The sequence below is a fragment of the Electrona antarctica genome (genome assembly GCF_951216825.1).
Source record: "Electrona antarctica genome assembly, chromosome: 3".
Classification (NCBI taxonomy): Eukaryota; Metazoa; Chordata; class Actinopteri; order Myctophiformes; family Myctophidae; genus Electrona; species Electrona antarctica.
Window position 1 is genome coordinate 2,687,844 of NC_136808.1, and position 17,500 is coordinate 2,705,343.

Sequence of the window (17,500 nt, forward strand, 5' to 3'; positions counted from 1 at the left end):
TGGTGCTTTCTAGAGCAAGGATGGCTATAGTTTAGCTCACTAGCATTGACGCTATTTATTTAGCATAAGATGGACGCCCACAACATCCTTTCTGTGCTGTGTGTCAGAGCTGAAATCGACATAAAATAAAAAATAAAATAAATGCTTAAACATGTAGCTAGGTGTAATGATAGAGACCACAGAAGTGAACCTTTCAAGCCTGTTTTCTCAACTCGCTGTTTTCTGCAAGACATTACTCTATAAGCCATATCTCCAAAACTGGTAGGTCAAACTGAACAACCAACATGTCAATGTGAAGCTATGATTCCCTGCTTTCACATGACATGAAAAAAAAAACGAAAATTCAAAAAAATCCAATGGCAGTCAGTCAGTCAAATTTGGTCACATATGACGTGGCGTGACAAATTGAGTGACAAAATTGAGTGTGACATGACGTGACAAAAACGTTTCATAGTTAACTGCAACCTTCGGTCGCAATAATTTGCCTGAAAGTACTCTACTATCACATACGTATATTTTAGTCTCTGTAACACGTTTTCTTATATTAGCCTAGTATACCTCAAAGGCAAGAAAATGTCATGTTATTCCCAAAGGCAAGAAAATAGCATTTGGTCATCGCTTTAATAAAATGTAATAGGCCTAACCTTACTGCCAACGAAGAACTGAAAAACAAATCAGCTGGTTCCTTGAGAGAGAGAGAGAGAGAGAGAGAGAGAGAGAGAGAGAGAGAGAGAGAGAGAGAGAGAGAGAGAGAGAGAGAGATAGGGAGACAGAGAAGTAAAAGAGAAAGTGAGTGAGTAAGCATGAGTGAGATAAAAGAAAGAGAGACAGGCAGTGAGTAAGAGATAGAACATTGTGTGAGACAGAGATGTTTGTTAGCTGGTTGTAAACCGCTGTGTAGCACATAAATTCCGTGACGTTGGGAGAAGTGCTGGCTGATCCAACCATTCCCTGCACCCACGCCTCCCCGGAAAATTGAAGCTATAATTCTCAACTCCTCACAATCTTCCCTCCCCCTCTTCTCAGTTCTACTGCGTTTTCCTTTTATTGTCCTCTCCTACCAGACCTCCTCGAAAAAGAGACGAAATTGCAGAGCCATAATATGGCTCTGCGATTTCGTCTCTTTTTCGCCCCTTCAGGTCTTTATTCCCTCGTTCAAACGAATGCTAAAGATCTAAAAACGTTGCATATCAATATTTCTAGGTACGGACTATGTTGACTCGATCCTATATATGTTTATTTCAAATTAATTTAACAAAACATTAATTTATTTCAATTTAAATGAAAGAAAGTATAAACTATTCTCTGCCGATTAGTATAGGCAACTTGAACTGTGAGTGTCTGCAGTCCGCTTGTTGCGACACCACTCGCTTGGCTATAACATCTTGCCCGGGGCACCTCTCAGGGCTCAGACTCGCTGCTGATGCTGCACTTGCCTATAGCCTATACCTACAACATATCAGTAGGTTGCAGTCTGCGCAAAAATCATGGAATACGGATGTGTATATTACAGGAAACTCCCGTTAAACTTTCCAACAAACTCCGGTAAACTCCCGAATTGTACCATCACACCTGTATATTACCGTATATTAACTGTATATGCCCGCTAAACTTGAGGTTTACGGGCAAAATACAGTGCCCATAATTGCCCGTTTTTTCACGCAGTGCTAGTTTGCACAAACATACGTTTCTTCTCTGGGTTGTGATTTTTCACAAATCCATATTGTCACATCCCTGGTATCAGGGTCTTTGGTGATCTGAAAGTGCAGGACCCAACCCTGAGCCATTGGTCATCTGAAACATCTTGGCCAGAGACAATGAGGCACAAGGTCTTGCCTATACCTTTTGAGGTGCTCGCTATGTAACTATGATGCAACAGGCCACTGATAACAACGGTCTTTAGCCGACATTGCTACTGCAGACCATTTGCAGCGTTGTGTGGTTTCAAACCAGCCCCAAATCTTGTTGAGGGATAACACCACTTTCCTTTTCTCAGCGCAGACGTGCTGTGAGTGCCTCTGTCACCATGTCTATACACCGGTGAAATACTGTCATCGGTGCCAGTAATGACGGCTATGGGTGGTCATGTGTGAAGAAGTCAAACCCAGCTGGCTGCAGGACCACCCATTGCTTCACGTATCACTCTGGTAGTATCTGTGGCCGTACATACAGGGTGTTTCCAATGTGAAACGCTAACCTGGTATAAGCTCTCACGACGCTGAAGGGCTATTGTCACTGAGACTATTGAGGCATATGCCCTGGGAGTATTCACCACGTCTCCCTATCCTTTGAAGAGATCCAATCTGTTAATTGCCCTGGAAGTCAGCCAACCAGAAATGGTATTTTATTGGTCGCCGTTATTTGGAGCAGTCCTTGGCCTTTTATCTGTGCTCGCTCTCCCATTACAGTCTGAATTCTCGTCATTGTGGGTGAACAAGAATATAGGCGTATACTGATGACATCATGCAAGTCCATTTAATTCTGAGCACAAAAAGGGACGCCAGCAGACAGACTGGCACAAAACAATCATCATAATAAAATAATAATAATAATAATATACAAGTATAAAACTACAGCTAAATGCAGGTATGTTTTACTCGGGTCACGGTGGCACAGTCGGTAGTGCTGTCGCCTCACAGCTAGAAGGCCCTGGGTTTGATTCCCGCTGGGGATGCTGTGGGCACTGGGGGCGTGTTCAGCGTCATCAGTGCCCATACCCGAGGCGGGGTTGGCGAAAGGGCCTTTCTGTGTGGAGTTTGCATGTTCTCCCTGTGTCCCCTAGAGTAGGTACCCTCACAAAAACATGCCGTAATCCTGGTCTCTAAACCACCTCCCCCTGGCCAGCTGCCAGGGGGAGGGGAAAGGAACTGGTTGGAATAACGTGTTCCTTCCACGTGCTACGTCCGGCCGGGGAAACTGTCAGGTGAAAAGAAGCAGCTTGGACTCCTCATGCATAGAAGGAAGCATGAGGTCAGTCCGCTGCCCCCCCCAGGTTGGCAGAGGAAGTGTAGCGCCCAGGATTACATTCGATAATTGACACTGGGTGAAAAAATGGGTTACAAAATTGTGGGATAAAACATACAAAAAAATAAAAAAGGTATGTTTTACTCTTTAAAGGTGTAATGAAACGGAAATGGTGGACATTTTATTATGAAGTTTCAAACGGTTTCAAGTTGAAACACCGGTCTGAAGTTTCTGAACCAATCAGAGCGTCGCATCCCTTCAGGCGATGGGACGGTAGCTAGGGACTGTTGCTATGCTATACGCAGCAGCATGGTGTGTGTTTGTTTACAAATTAAATAGACGGCCAACTGTACCAGTTTACTGTTATGTGGCTTATTTCTACCCTATAATGTTTTCAGATACATATTTTAGCGTGATGATTAAGTTGAAACCGAGTAATACACTGTCTGGATGTTATCTGGAATGGGAATAAAAACGGAGGATTTCTGTAATCAATAGCAGCTGTGCTGCACGGATGCGCACATATGGAGAGGATACGGGTGAGCTTCATTTGTATTGGCTTTTATCGATGTTGGCCTCGACACGTCATCACGCAGCACGTTTTCGTTTTCAGGAAGTAATAAAAAAAATATTTTTATGGACTTTTGATATAAAAACACACAAAAATGAGAATTTTCCCATTTTTTTGGCATCCATTGTTAGGTATGCTCATATGATGACCACGGAGATGGTCTAAAAGTGTGAAAAACGTATTTTTTATTTCACTACACCTTTAAGGCAGACTGTATGGTAAAATGTTTTAGCAGCGATGGAGGATGTGCAGAATAAGGTGGGGAGGGGGCCGTGCACCTCATTACTAATTCATCAGGCAGGACCACAGTGGACCAGGGAGAGGGGAAGCTCTCGTGTCCATGAGGGCCTGACACTTGGTTTTGCTCAGCTTACAGATAACCCTTCAGCTTGGTCTATTTGGCCCAATCGGCGTTCCCCGAGAGTGCAGAAAGAGCGATGGCTGTGTACTCAGGGACCCTCATGGCTGGGCAGTGACATACCTCATGTGCTGATGCTCTGCATTAAATAGCAGCCCATTCCGTGTCTCTGCCTGCATGGTTGGCTTCTCTCCAGACTTGTGGTGGAGGATTGCAGATGGCTGCTGCTACGCTGACGTATCACTGATCACTTAATCTTCCTCTAATTTTGCTTGTCTCACTCATCCCAGACCGGCGGTGTAGTGGGCGGCATATTTCTGAGTCGAAGAGATGCCTCCACTGCAGCTATGTTTATCAAAACATCAACAAGCTGTATTGACTACAGTGCAATCCCTTCAGATCCTCTGTTTCTTGACACACATCTCTGTCCGAGGATTCTGTCCCATGAATGATGTGTCCTCTTCTCTGATGTGTGCAGTGTTGTCAAGTAACTTAAGTAATATATTACTTTCAGTAATATTATTACTTTTTTTCCAGTAACTAGTAACTTAACTAGTTACTTTCACATTTTGAGTAATAATATTACATTAACTTTTTTCCAAAAGTAACATTATTACTATTTTCACGAGCCTTGGTGGAACTGTGGGTTTTGAGTTTTGAGCCTTAAACCGTCCAGAACACGGAACAACAAACTAGTGTGTAACTCGTGTTAGGCTGCACTGCAAGAGAGAAGAGACTAAACAAACTAAACATGGAGGAGGTGGAGGAGACAGAGACACCGGCACAACAAAGAGTTACATTTACTTAGTTATTTTTTACAAGTATTCGCATTATTTTGAGTCCGCGATAAAGACGAGATGAACATTATTGTCCGCTACAAGTTGTGCATATAGGGAAGAAGCTGTAATTTGTGAATTCATACACAGTAAAAAGTTCATTTAATTCAAATGAGTGTACAAATGGAACCAAATGGACCCATCATCATGTGTACACTACAGTACACTTTTCAGAGTTAAATAAACACTGCAGAATAGGGAGGGGGGACTGCTAATGTTGAAAATGCTAACTAAGACTTTTGGGGACAAAAGATGCAATTACTGGGGGCGAGAGAAAAAAGTAATAAGTAAAGTAATAAGTAACTAGTTACGTTTTGCAGGGAGTAATAAGTAGTGTAACTTGCATGTTTTTGTGAGGGAACCTACCCTAGGGAACACGGGGAGAACATTCAAACTCCACACAGAAAGGCCGTTTCGCCAACCCCGCCTCGGGTATGGGCACTGATGAGCACGAACCCAGGACCTTCTAGCTGTGAGGCGACAGCACTACCGACTGTGCTACCGTGACCCATTCAGTTGTATAAACGTGTTTGATCCGATCTAGTGGAAAGGCTACTCACATTAGCTTCAGATGGCTATCTGTTGTTAGCTTAGACACTGGACTGCGCCATCTTGGTTGCGCGTGCAGCCGTGCACACATTAGACTCCAAATCCCCCTCCCAGGCGGCATTTCTGGTCAAAACAACGCTTATTGCACGGAGCATGGCGGTCGCAGTAATGGCGCCGGCCTGACAGCCTGTACATCTCAAGCTCCAAGCAGAGAACAACAACCGGTCGAGTGTCAACACACACCATCAAGCTGACACAACATCCGGCCGCTGTGTTTTGGATCTTCAAAATAAGGGTTGAACGGGGCGATATCCTGCCATAAAGTAATCATTCTTTAATTAATTTGCGGCGGGGAGTTCAGAATCAATGGTTCAATCAGTAAAAGCCTTGATGGCTCAGCTTTCTCCAAGTGTTGTGGTTTTATTCATTCTACAGAAGGACAATGTGAATATAAGCTGTCCAATCATTTTGCCTTGAACAGAGCTATATTCATGTATGTTCACATGAGCCATTGACGATATTCCTTAACCCATTTTGGGCGGGAACCCCTTTTGGTGTTAGCATTATGATATGCTTTAGCTATTGAAAAATAGCAGATCTACAAGCTCGAGACCTACAAGAGCTTGTAGGTCTGCTATTTTTGAAGAATCGTGAAAATGTGGCACAAATCTTTGAATATATATTCTTTCAGAGCCAACGTTTTTAACTCAAATCTTTGCTTCTGAGGGGTTCCTGGAACAACATATTTTCAGATGGGGGGTTGGTGGCCAATTACATATCATTTTTGGGGTCCTTGACATGAAATATTGAGCACCACGGATACAGAAACATGAGGTATTTCAGAAAACATTTTTTTAAATTGTCGACGTCAGGCCTGAATGGGTTAATGAAGAATCCAGTGCAAAAGGCGAAAATCTGACAAGTTAATTTATCGCCATTCGCCAACAAATCAGCAAGGCCTTTTTTTTTTATTCCTGTATAACAGTTTTGCATTGAAATGTTACACTCCGCTGCTGCTTGGGAGTGGGAGAGACACATGGTAGCCCCCAGCGCAGTCAACACACATTCTGTTTACTGTACGCAGAGCATTCATCTGGGTCTCTCTCTCTCTCTCTCTCTCTCTCTCTCTCTCTCCCCCTTCCCTCTGCATTATTAGGCCTTAAAACTAATATAACTAACACTCAGGTTTTTGCTCAGTCCTTTTCCTACGGCACTGCTCAATTTTGACTATTATAGCGCTGTACTGTATTCATGGGAAAAAAGAAGATTACGGCTGTCAAGTCTTTGAAAGGTAATTTGTACCTGAGGGGCGTTGCTTTACTCACTGTCATAATTTGATTTAATAGGGGATGGCAGTGCCATCTATTTGTTGATTAAACTCCAACCAAATGTAGTGTCAGTTAAGAGTCTTCAGTGCGAGGTATAACCACACACACAACCGTTGTTAGGATAGATCTGTGCGTGCGTATGTGCGTACACACTTGCAGGAATGTTATAGTGCACATGTATACACACTAGTTCTTTGAGCCTCTGTGCGCTCCTCTTTCATTATGGAGATTGCAATCTGAGATTAGAGGAGAGGATGAACCTCCCAAGGTCTATTAGAGGAATGGATTGCTTCCTATGTCCATCGGGGTCTCTCTCTCTCTCTCTCTCTCTCTCTCTCTCTCTCTCTCTCTCTCTCTCTCTCTCTCTCTCTCTCTCTCTCTCTGGGGATTAACTCACTCAGGGTGGTGAAAGCCTAGATTCGGCTTTCTGCTGTCCATTTTAAAGGCCTAATCCGTGGTCTTTTAGAGTCCAGCAGTGCCAGTGATGGCTTGTACAGTTTAAAACTTGACTTGAAACTATAGAACATTTTAGTTTACTAAAATACACAAAATGATTTAGGGGGGGGGGGTGGGGGGGGGGGACATAGCAGATCTACAAATTCACAACGCCTCACTGACATGATTTAATCTCGCCCCTGATTACCACATAGAAAACTAAAACTAATATCTACAACTATGCCTTTTCTCCAAATGAAAACGAATTGACATTAACAAACCTGCTTTGAAAACTAATTAGAAAAGTGATATTGCAAAAAAAGAAAAGAAAAAAAAGAAAAAGGAAATAAGAAATAAGAAATAATGAAAAATTCTAAACCTGTGTCCAGCATCAATTTATACCCATGTACTGTGTAAAACAATGTTTATGTTTATTTATTTGATATGGACATAACAATTGCATTGCTCATTGCACAGTTGTACAAATTGTAGATGCATCATTTACAGTGTGTTAGCACATGTGCTAATTTTCACCACTTGTCCACAGGAGACTTTTCTAAAAAATACAGTGACACTATAGTTTAAAAAACACCCAATCAAATACAAAAAATTGGTCAACATATTCCATCTGAACCTCAGATTGAAAGGCTTGTCAGTCATTATTTGTATATGTAAATAGGCTACAGCACATGTATACGTACAGCCATATACAGTAAATATGCTGGAAGAAAAGAAAAAAAAAAGGAAACCTGCGGATGTGGGCTTTAGCCCTATCAGACTGAAGTGTGTGGTGGGATTTAGAGGGGATCAGGGTATCATGGATAAATGCCTCTGAGCCATTTCAACCTCTCACCTGTCGGTGCATTCCAGTGGACTCAGCAGCTCTTGGCTGTGACGCTTGACCTGTCTTCTGACCACACAGGTACCTACCTACCCACATTCAATATGGAGAGCTGCATATAGTTCAATAGATAAATACCTACCCACATTCAATATGGATACCTGCAGAGAATGTGACTGTGGTTCAATAGATAAATACCTACCCACATTCAATATGGAGAGATGCATAGTTCAATAGATAAACACCTACCCACATTCAACATGGAGACCTGCAGAGAATGTGACTGGTATTCAATAGAAATACCTACCCACATTCAATATGGAGACCTGCAGAGAATGTGACTGGTATTCAATAGAAATACCTACCCACATTCAATATGGAGAGCTGCAGAGAATGTGACTGACTGGTATTCAATAGAAATACCTACCCACATTCAATATGGAGACATGCAGAGAATGTGACTGGGGTTCAATAGAAATACCTACCCACATTCAATATGGAGACCTGCAGAGAATGTGACTGACTGGTATTCAATAGAAATACCTACCCACATTCAATATGGAGACATGCAGAGAATGTGACTGGGGTTCAATAGAAATACCTACCCACATTCAATATGGATACCTGCAGAGAATGTGACTGGTATTCAATAGAAATACCTACCCACATTCAATATGGAGACCTGCAGAGAATGTGACTGGTATTCAATAGAAATACCTACCCACATTCAATATGGAGAGCTGCAGAGAATGTGACTGGTATTCAATAGAAATACCTACCCACATTCAATATGGAGAGCTGCAGAGAATGTGACTGGTATTCAATAGAAATACCTACCCACATTCAATATGGAGACCTGCAGAGAATGTGACTGGTATTCAATAGAAATACCTACCCACATTCAATATGGAGACCTGCAGAGAATGTGACTGGTATTCAATAGAAATACCTACCCACATTCAATATGGAGACCTGCAGAGAATGTGACTGTGGTTCAATAGAAATACCTAAACACATTCAATATGGAGAGTTGCATAAAACGACTATAGTTCAATAGATAAACCCACATTCAATATGAAGACCTGCAGAGAATGTGTTCAATACACACATTATGGAGACCTACAGAGAGTGTGCACTATTTCAATATATACTATAGGAATTTTAAGCAGAAGGATTTAAGGATTTAAGGATTTAAGCAAAAGAAAAACACATTTTCTTTATGGAAGCCTGCGATTCTATTACGAGCCTTTGTATTTTTATGGCCCGAAAAGTCAACGGCAAAAAGAAAAACAGCTCTAATTTGTCTCAGAGCTTCAATTTTGACTGTGACAATCTCAAAATAACAGAGGCGATTGTTGCAATAACTTTACGTATGATTAATATTCAGCTTCTCTAGGCAGTGTAGTCAGAATGCATCAGGATGACAACAGGGTGACTGCATGGGGTCCAAATTAAAGCAGGGAACATTATTCTGCCCTGAATGAAAACAGGTTCACAGCAGTCACACACACCGCTGCTGGTAATTGGCTAGATACCTGTCTGTGCATTTCTATGTATGGGAGCATGTCTGTTTCAGTTCAGATGTCTTGGCTCTGAGGTGAGGTTTGTTTATTTCCTGAGAGGAGCCAACAAACTCAGACACCTTTCATCACCCAGCATTCTGTATTCACTTTGGGAAAACAGAATATTTGTTTTCTATCTCATTATGGGTGTGTGTGTGTGTGTGTGTGTGTGTGTGTGTGCGTGCGTGCGTGCGTGCGTGCGTGCGTGCGTGCGTGCGTGTGTGCGTGCGTGCGTGCGTTTCTTTGAATGATTGTACCGTAAGTGAGACAGTCTATGTTCGAACGGTTCTTCAACAGTTAAAGATATTCTGGTTCTAATTAGTGTGACCTTTACTTCTGGCTGCCTGACATGAACTGTGTGAAAATAGTTCTCCTTCTCTGCAGAGTGTCATGACAGCAGATCACTTCCACTTGGATGTAGAAGGTGGCAAACCCAGAAGTTTCCAGGGTAAAAACCACTGTCGCATTTTCAACTCCATGCCCAAATGGTAAATAGCGCCTTTATCCAAGCTGCTTCACATAGATTGTGCATCACGTTCACCCATTCGCACACACATCGATGGCGGCGGAAACCATGCAAGGCACCAACCAGCACATCATAGGAGCAATTAGGGGTTCAGTGTCTTGGTCAAGGACACTTCGACACTAACTCTGGGAGAGCCTGGTTTCCAACTGGCAACCTTGCGGTTACCATCCGGCCACTCTACCCCTGAGCCACCGCCGCTGAGCCACTGCCTGCCCAAGAGGGAGTGGTTGGAAAAAATCATCTTACCAGTGATGGTGAACAAAGTAATCAACCCCACACAAACATTAAATTCCCATTGACAAGGAATGGACAATTTACGTCATATGTGGATGAGCAAATCGGTATTTCTGTCCTATACAAATTGTCCTGACAATGAATTGATGGTGTACGATGATAAGAGCGCCCCTCTCTTCACATGGGTGTGATTTTTATTTATTTATTTTGGGGGGTTTTATGCCTTTATTGACAGGAGAGTAGACTGACAGGAAATGGGGAGAGAGTAGATGGGGAGTGACGCACAGCAAAGCTCGTCGGGACCGGGTTTCGAACCCAGCAACATGCTGTCACGCTACTTTGCAGCCTATGTGGGAAGGCATACTATGGTCCGACGGAGCATTGGTTCGACATGCATCCGCACCTCGGACTAGCGCCTGCTCCCGTGCTTGAGGTTATGTTTAGGTTAGGGTTTGAGGTGGGTTGTCGTTTTTCGGACCAATGACTAGTCGGACCAAACACATGCCCCCGCCTATGTGGCCTGTTTTGAACAAAATGCCTCGAATCAGGGATGCACCGCCCGATTGCCGTGAAACATTGCTATACCCTGGTAGAGACCTGTGTTCCGAGGAGCACATTTCGTATAGTCTTCCATTCTGTCTTCTCCCCGTTCTCGTGCAACTCTCATTCTCTGCAACCGCATATTCCGTGATTCTCTCCCCCATTGCTCTGACCTCTTTGTATTTTTTCGATACTGCTGAGCTGTGATTGATCTCTGTCTGGAACAGTCTTTTTCTCCCCCCTCTGTTCGCCGCACGTGATTTGGAGTCGTCCAGTACTTTTCCTGGTTGATCAGTTATCCCATTTTGGGCGGGAACCCCTTTTGGTGTTAGCATTATGTTATGCTTTAGCTATTGAAAAATAGCAGATCTACAAGCTCATAGCGCGCCACCGAGTGGCGCACTACGAGCTTGTAGGTCTGCTATTTTTTTTAAATCGAAGAACGACTGACATAGAAACATAGCTTTTTCAGAAAACTGTCAGGATGTAGAAGACATTTTTAGAATCTGATCTCAAGTCAAAATGGGTTATAGGAATCACGTTCACATGAGATCATGCTGAGGAGACAAGCCTGGGGCTTTGGTTTTAGCGATTAGCATGCACAGAGGGAAACCTTCATGCACATACCCACGCCCATGTGGACAGACAGTAAAGCACACCGTCTAAACACCCACGCAAGTGCGCAACAAATGTGTGTGCATGCGCACGCACGCACGCACGCACGCACGCACGCACGCACGCACGCACGCACGCACGCACGCACGCACGCACGCACGCACATACAAATTCACATACACATACACATACCCATACATGTAATGTATTTACTTATACATGTATAACATGGTAAATGGTAAATGGTAATTTAATTTAATTTAACTGGTGTCATGCACCCCAAATTAACTGATTTACAAACTCACAACATCGCATCTCAACATGTTGTGAGCTTGTGTGACGGGCCGGCATTGCACAGCAAAGTATAAATAAAGCCTAAATGAAATAACCACAAAACAACCAACTACTATACTTGTGGAGACATTTTGCCCCCACAAGTATAGTAATAAGTATGTGCAAACACGTCCGCACGCACACGCGTGCAGAGTGCAAATTGTATAGCCAGCACAATGGGACAAATGAAAAATAAAAACATATAAATAAATAGTGGTGATGCAGGTCAGCTACTTGTCTATTGCTGTGGTGTTTAGCAGTCAAGTGGTGCCTCAGATGTACTGAATCCCAGCTCTCTGAAATGATATTGACTTTGCCAGAGGCTCATCTCAATGCGCTGTGACGTTAAGTGCTACTGAGGAGCATTTAGGAGCTGATTTCACATCAAGTCATGTTCATCTGCTCTGCTCGTCAAGTAGTGGCTCCAACAATAGACAAGCACTGGGAGTGTGTCAATTGAGGTGGCAGGAATTGTATGTGTGTCACACTGGACACGCACATGTGCATGCACTGTATTCCTGAACCGCTCACACATTCACACTCCTCACACACCTGACAACCACTTGAAGTGTGACAATGAACACACTCTCACTCCCCAAATGGCCTATAGAGTGAATTCTTGGGTCAATGTGACCCAAACGAACGGAAGAGGGTACTCTTCCAGTTATCTGGGGCCGTCTTGAGCACTTCCACACTCCAGGAATGCTGAAGTGCTGTTCTCAAACCCAAGACTTAAAAGGGTAAAATAATAATAATAATAATAATAATAATAATAATACAAATAAAATAATAATAATAATAATAATAATAATAATAATAATACAAATAAATTACTAATACTAATAACGACAGAGGTGTGCCGTATAAAACGGACTTGAGCCACAAGAAGAGGCACAGCTGAACGATAGCATATAGAAACAACATTGTCTATAGTGTCATTAATTATTGTGCATGTATTCTGTAATCCCGACTGCAATAATTGTGAACTCTTAAATAATTGTATAATCATGTGTTATTATAATATACACATATATATTAACTGCCACTCCCTGCTATACACGATCACAGATCAATAATCTAGAATGCCAGAAAACCACAGGATGTCCGTGAACCACACCTTTATTCCACTCTCTGTCAGTGAACCACACCTTTATTCCACTCTCTGTCAGTGAACCACACCTTTATTCCACTCTTGTCAGTGAACCACACCTTTATTCCACTCTCTGTCAGTGAACCACACCTTTATTCCACTCTCTGTCCGTGAACCACACCTTTATTCCACTCTCTGTCCGTGAACCACACCTTTATTCCACTCTCTGTCAGTGAACCACACCTTTATTCCACTCTCTGTCCGTGAACCACACCTTTATTCCACTCTCTGTCCGTGAACCACACCTTTATTCCACTCTCTGTCAGTGAACCACACCTTTATTCCACTCTCTGTCCGTGAACCACACCTTTATTCCACTCTCTGTCCGTGAACCACAGTTTTATTCCACTCTCTGTCCGTGAACCACACCTTTATTCCACTCTCTGTCCGTGAACCACAGTTTTATTCCACTCTCTGTCAGTGAACCACACCTTTATTCCACTCTCTGTCAGTGAACCACACCTTTATTCCACTCTCTGTCAGTGAACCACACCTTTATTCCACTCTCTGTCCGTGAACCACAGTTTTATTCCACTCTCTGTCAGTGAACCACACCTTTATTCCACTCTCTGTCAGTGAACCACACCTTTATTCCACTCTCTGTCAGTGAACCACATCTTTATTTTCCACTCTCTGTCCGTGAACCACACCTTTATATTCCACTCTCTGTCAGTGAACCACACCTTTATTCCACTCTGTCCGTGAACCACACCTTTATTCTACTCTCTGTCAGTGAACCACACCTTTATTCCACTCTCTCTGTCCGCCCCTCAAGCTCCCCCCGCTCTGCGTCTGTCCGTCAACGAGACTCTGGTGGTGGACCCCGGACAGGACGTGTTGATGATCTGCGAGGTGACTGCTGGCTTCCCCGCGCCCACCGTCACCTGGTCTCGGTACCCGGGTCCCATGCCACTCAGTGCCCAGGTGCGTGGCGCCTCGCTGCTGCTGCGCTCCGTCACGGCCACAGACGCCGGCTTCTACAACTGCACGGCCGTCAACAACGTGGGGAACCCTGCGCGAAGATACGTCAGCCTCATAGTCAGGAGTGAGTAGCTGGGTGTGTGAGGTCTCGTGTGTGTGTGTGTGTGTGTGTGTGTGTGCGTGCGTGCGTGCGTGCGTGCGTGCGTGCGTGCGTGTGCGTGCGTGTGTCTCTGCATGTGTTTAGGAGGGTTAGATTGCGTGGTCTGAATAAGTGGGGTTAATCGGCGATCTTTGCTAATTCCCCAGCTGTTTCCCTCTCCCTGATGGCTACTCTTGTTGCCTGTTAATCATCTTTACACTCTCCAATTAGAGCTGAGTAGAAGCAATTAGTGTTGTATCTTGTGTTTAGTTGTTGCTGTGCAGAATGTCTGCTGTGGATTTTCTTCTGCCCGTTTGTCTTAATGGACCTGAACACCACGTCACATCGGTGCAATCTGGGAATCCATTCGGCCGAAAAAAGGAGGAAAAAAATTGTCCCTTTGTTTTTCTGCCTCTGGGGGCACGACAGGAACTCGGGGTAGGCCCCTCCCCTTTCTTAGTGCACATCCTCCCTGGTGCTTCTGTGTTTATTCTTACTAACAGTTGACACACAGACAGACGGTCAGACAGACGCACGCTTACAGACTAATACAGAGACTCCACATGCGCTCAGTCAGGCAAAGACTATAGTCTCACATTTAGCTTATAAGATCAGAGATCTCCGCCTGCTGGTACGTCTGGGGAAATCTCGATTTCCATGAATGGTCTTGGGTAGTAACGAGCAGTAACAAACCATTGCCTACTGCTTTGAAAACCAATCCTGATATCCCATATGAAGTAAGTAGCCTTTCCGAGCCATGAGGCCCATAGGGCAGGTGCCTATATCTCCTGTTTCTGTAGCGTGAGGCAGCTTGATGTACAAGTACACCCCCTGGACATGACGCTAGTATGTCGCAGGGACTTACCCCCAATCCAACCCTTGATGCTGAGTGTCAAGCAGGGAGGCACTGGGTCCCATTTTTAGAGTCTTTGGTATGACCCGGCCAGGGATTGAACCCCGACCTCCCAGTCTCAGGGCGGACACTCTAACCACAAGGCCACTGAGCTGGTATCCCATATGAAGGAAGGCCCTAAAGATGTTTGCATAGATCTCTGATCATCTGACTACAGTATGTCAGACTAGTAAAGACACATGCACATACACAACATGCCATGTGCACTTAAAGGCGCATTCAGTGATTTGGGTGATTTGGAAAACCACCCAGTCCGCTCCGGTAACAAAATGTGCACATGCACACTCTACAGTGGGGGGAAGTGCAACAGGCCAACAGCATGTGCACCAAGGCTCGATCATGATTGGAGGAAGGCCCCTCTCATCCTGATTGGATGAAGGCTTTGCCACCCGCCACCAAAACTGAAACTAGGGTTTTTTTTACCCCAGGGGCTCACTGGGGACAGGGAGGAACTCCTTATATGGTCAGCACACTCTATAGTAGGGAGGATTATCCAAAAACATAAGTGGTATTTGAATGAAGTGAAATCACTGAATATACCTTTAACGTATAGACTAAACACCTCCAGCTGCACCCAGGCGGAGTTGACAAGCTCTGAAGGTGTGAAGATGGAGTGATCATTTTCTGTCCTCTGTGGAGATGAAGAGGTGTGTTTGGTATTCCGCATGGAGGTATATGTGGAGGAAACTGTAAATTGAATTTAACAATGTAGGACGGGTGTTACATGATGTGACCCATGATGTTATGCCTCCTCCCTCATTCCTCTGGTATATTATTCTACCTGTGATTGATCCATCCTTCTTCTTCTTCTTGTCTTTGGTTAGTCCTTTCTGTTCTGTCCTTGTGTGACCCTTTTTTTACCTTCATTGTCTCTCTCTCTTTAAAGCTACTCTCTATCTATATGCAGTCATTCGTCTACACATCCACCCCTCCAAATCAACCCTCCTCTCTCTTTTGCTCTTCTTCTTATCGCTCTATTTTTGGGTATTTCTTTCTTTTTCCTCCCTCTGCATTTGTCTCCCTCATTTTGCCGAGCAAACTCTTCCTTTTTCCATCCATCACCCTGTCATTCCCCTTCGATCGCCCCGTACCTTTTCTGTGCTCTGATGCCCTGCCCCACACCAAGCACCATCTGATTTAACCTCTCTCTCTCTCTCTCTCTCTCTCTCTCTCTCTCTGTGTCGCTGTCTCTCTCTCTCTCAGCGATGAGCAACCTGACGTTCCAGATCACTCCAGACTCCAACAAGGACAGCGAGAGCATCCAGATGGGCCGTGACCTCAAGCTGTCCTGTCACGTCGACGCCTCCCCTCAGGACAAGGTCAACTACACCTGGTTCAAGAACGGCGCGCCCGTCTACAACTCGGACAGCCTCATCCTGCTCCGCAGTGACCCAGACATGGCGCCCGGCACCAGCAGCCTGGAGATCGTGGACATGAAGTTCCGGGACCTGGCAACCTACAGCTGCATGGCCAACTTCCCCGGCAGCCGCGTGGCGGAGCTCCGCGTGGACGTAAACATCTCACTAACCAGCGGTGAGATTTTCTGACTGACTTCTTCACTAACTCACTCAACATAACGTTATGTAGTAAGTAGCCTTGCCGAGCCATGAGGCCCATAGGGCAGGAGCCTATCTCCTGTTTCTGTAGCGTGAGGCAGCTTGATGTACAAGTACACCCCCTGGACATGACGCTAGTATGTCGCAGGGACTTACCCCCAATCCAACCCTTGATGCTGAGTGTCAAGCAGGGAGGCACTGGGTCCCATTTTTTAGAGTCTTTGGTATGACCCGGCCGGGGATTGAACCCCAACCTCCCAGTATCAGGGCGGACACTCTAACCACAAGGCCACTGAGCTGGTAACGTTAATGTTATGTAACACTGCGCAAAAAGCATGGAATACGGATGTGTATATTACAGGAAACTTTCCTGTAATATACACATACAAACTTTCCAACAAACTCCGGTAAATTCCCGAATTGTACCATCATATGCCTGCTAAACTTGAGGTTTACGGGCAAAATACAGTGCCCATAATTGCCCGTTAACTCCTCTTTTCACGCAGTGTAACGCTAACGCTAACGTTATGAAAGCTACATCATTAGTTGGTATCTAGGAAGAATATTTTTATATTGTGTTGGAACATTGGAAATTGCTGTCTGCTTTAAATCTGCACTCTCTGTCTCTTTCTGTTTCTTTCTACCTCTCCATCTCTAGTCACTCCTCCGATATTGACAGTCCCAGCAGGGTTTCAGGTGGTCAGTGTACGGGAGGGGGGAAATGCGGAGCTGCTGTGCGTGGTAGACGGGAAGCCGCAGCCTCCTTTACTGTGGTCGCGGGCGGACAAGGACCTGCTGATGCCGTCTGGGAAGCCGGTGGAGGAGACTCGCGGCGGCCCACTGAGGCTGACCAACGTCACCAGGGACATGATGGGGCCGTACCGCTGTCAGACCGCTCCTTACAATGGCCTCAACATTAAACGACGCGAAGCTCAGGTCCAACTCAACGTTCAATGTAAGTATGGGTGTGACTCCTACTGGTGTAGTATGCTGGTACAAGTGTAAATGTTGCTCCTCAGGAGTAGCTGGGCACATGTTCATCTTGCAGGTGTATCTCAGCACAAGTCGGCCTTGTCTATAGCTGAAAAGCACTGTGGGAAACCCTGGTTTAATTTTGACTGAGTTCAGA

General features: G+C 44.6%; 1 protein-coding gene across 1 annotated transcript in view; it reads left to right on the top strand.

The window, feature by feature from the left end:
• LOC306920619 (MAM domain-containing glycosylphosphatidylinositol anchor protein 1-like) overlaps window positions 1-17,500 on the top strand; it is a gene marked incomplete at both ends in the record, with an annotated part of 247,081 nt that overhangs the window by 143,455 nt on the left and 86,126 nt on the right. The window contains 3 exons of the mRNA XM_079497429.1: window positions 13,618-13,887; window positions 16,019-16,348; window positions 17,030-17,326. Of these exons, the coding sequence (XP_079353555.1) occupies window positions 13,618-13,887; window positions 16,019-16,348; window positions 17,030-17,326 (897 nt within the window). The remainder of the gene's footprint in view (window positions 1-13,617; window positions 13,888-16,018; window positions 16,349-17,029; window positions 17,327-17,500) is intronic.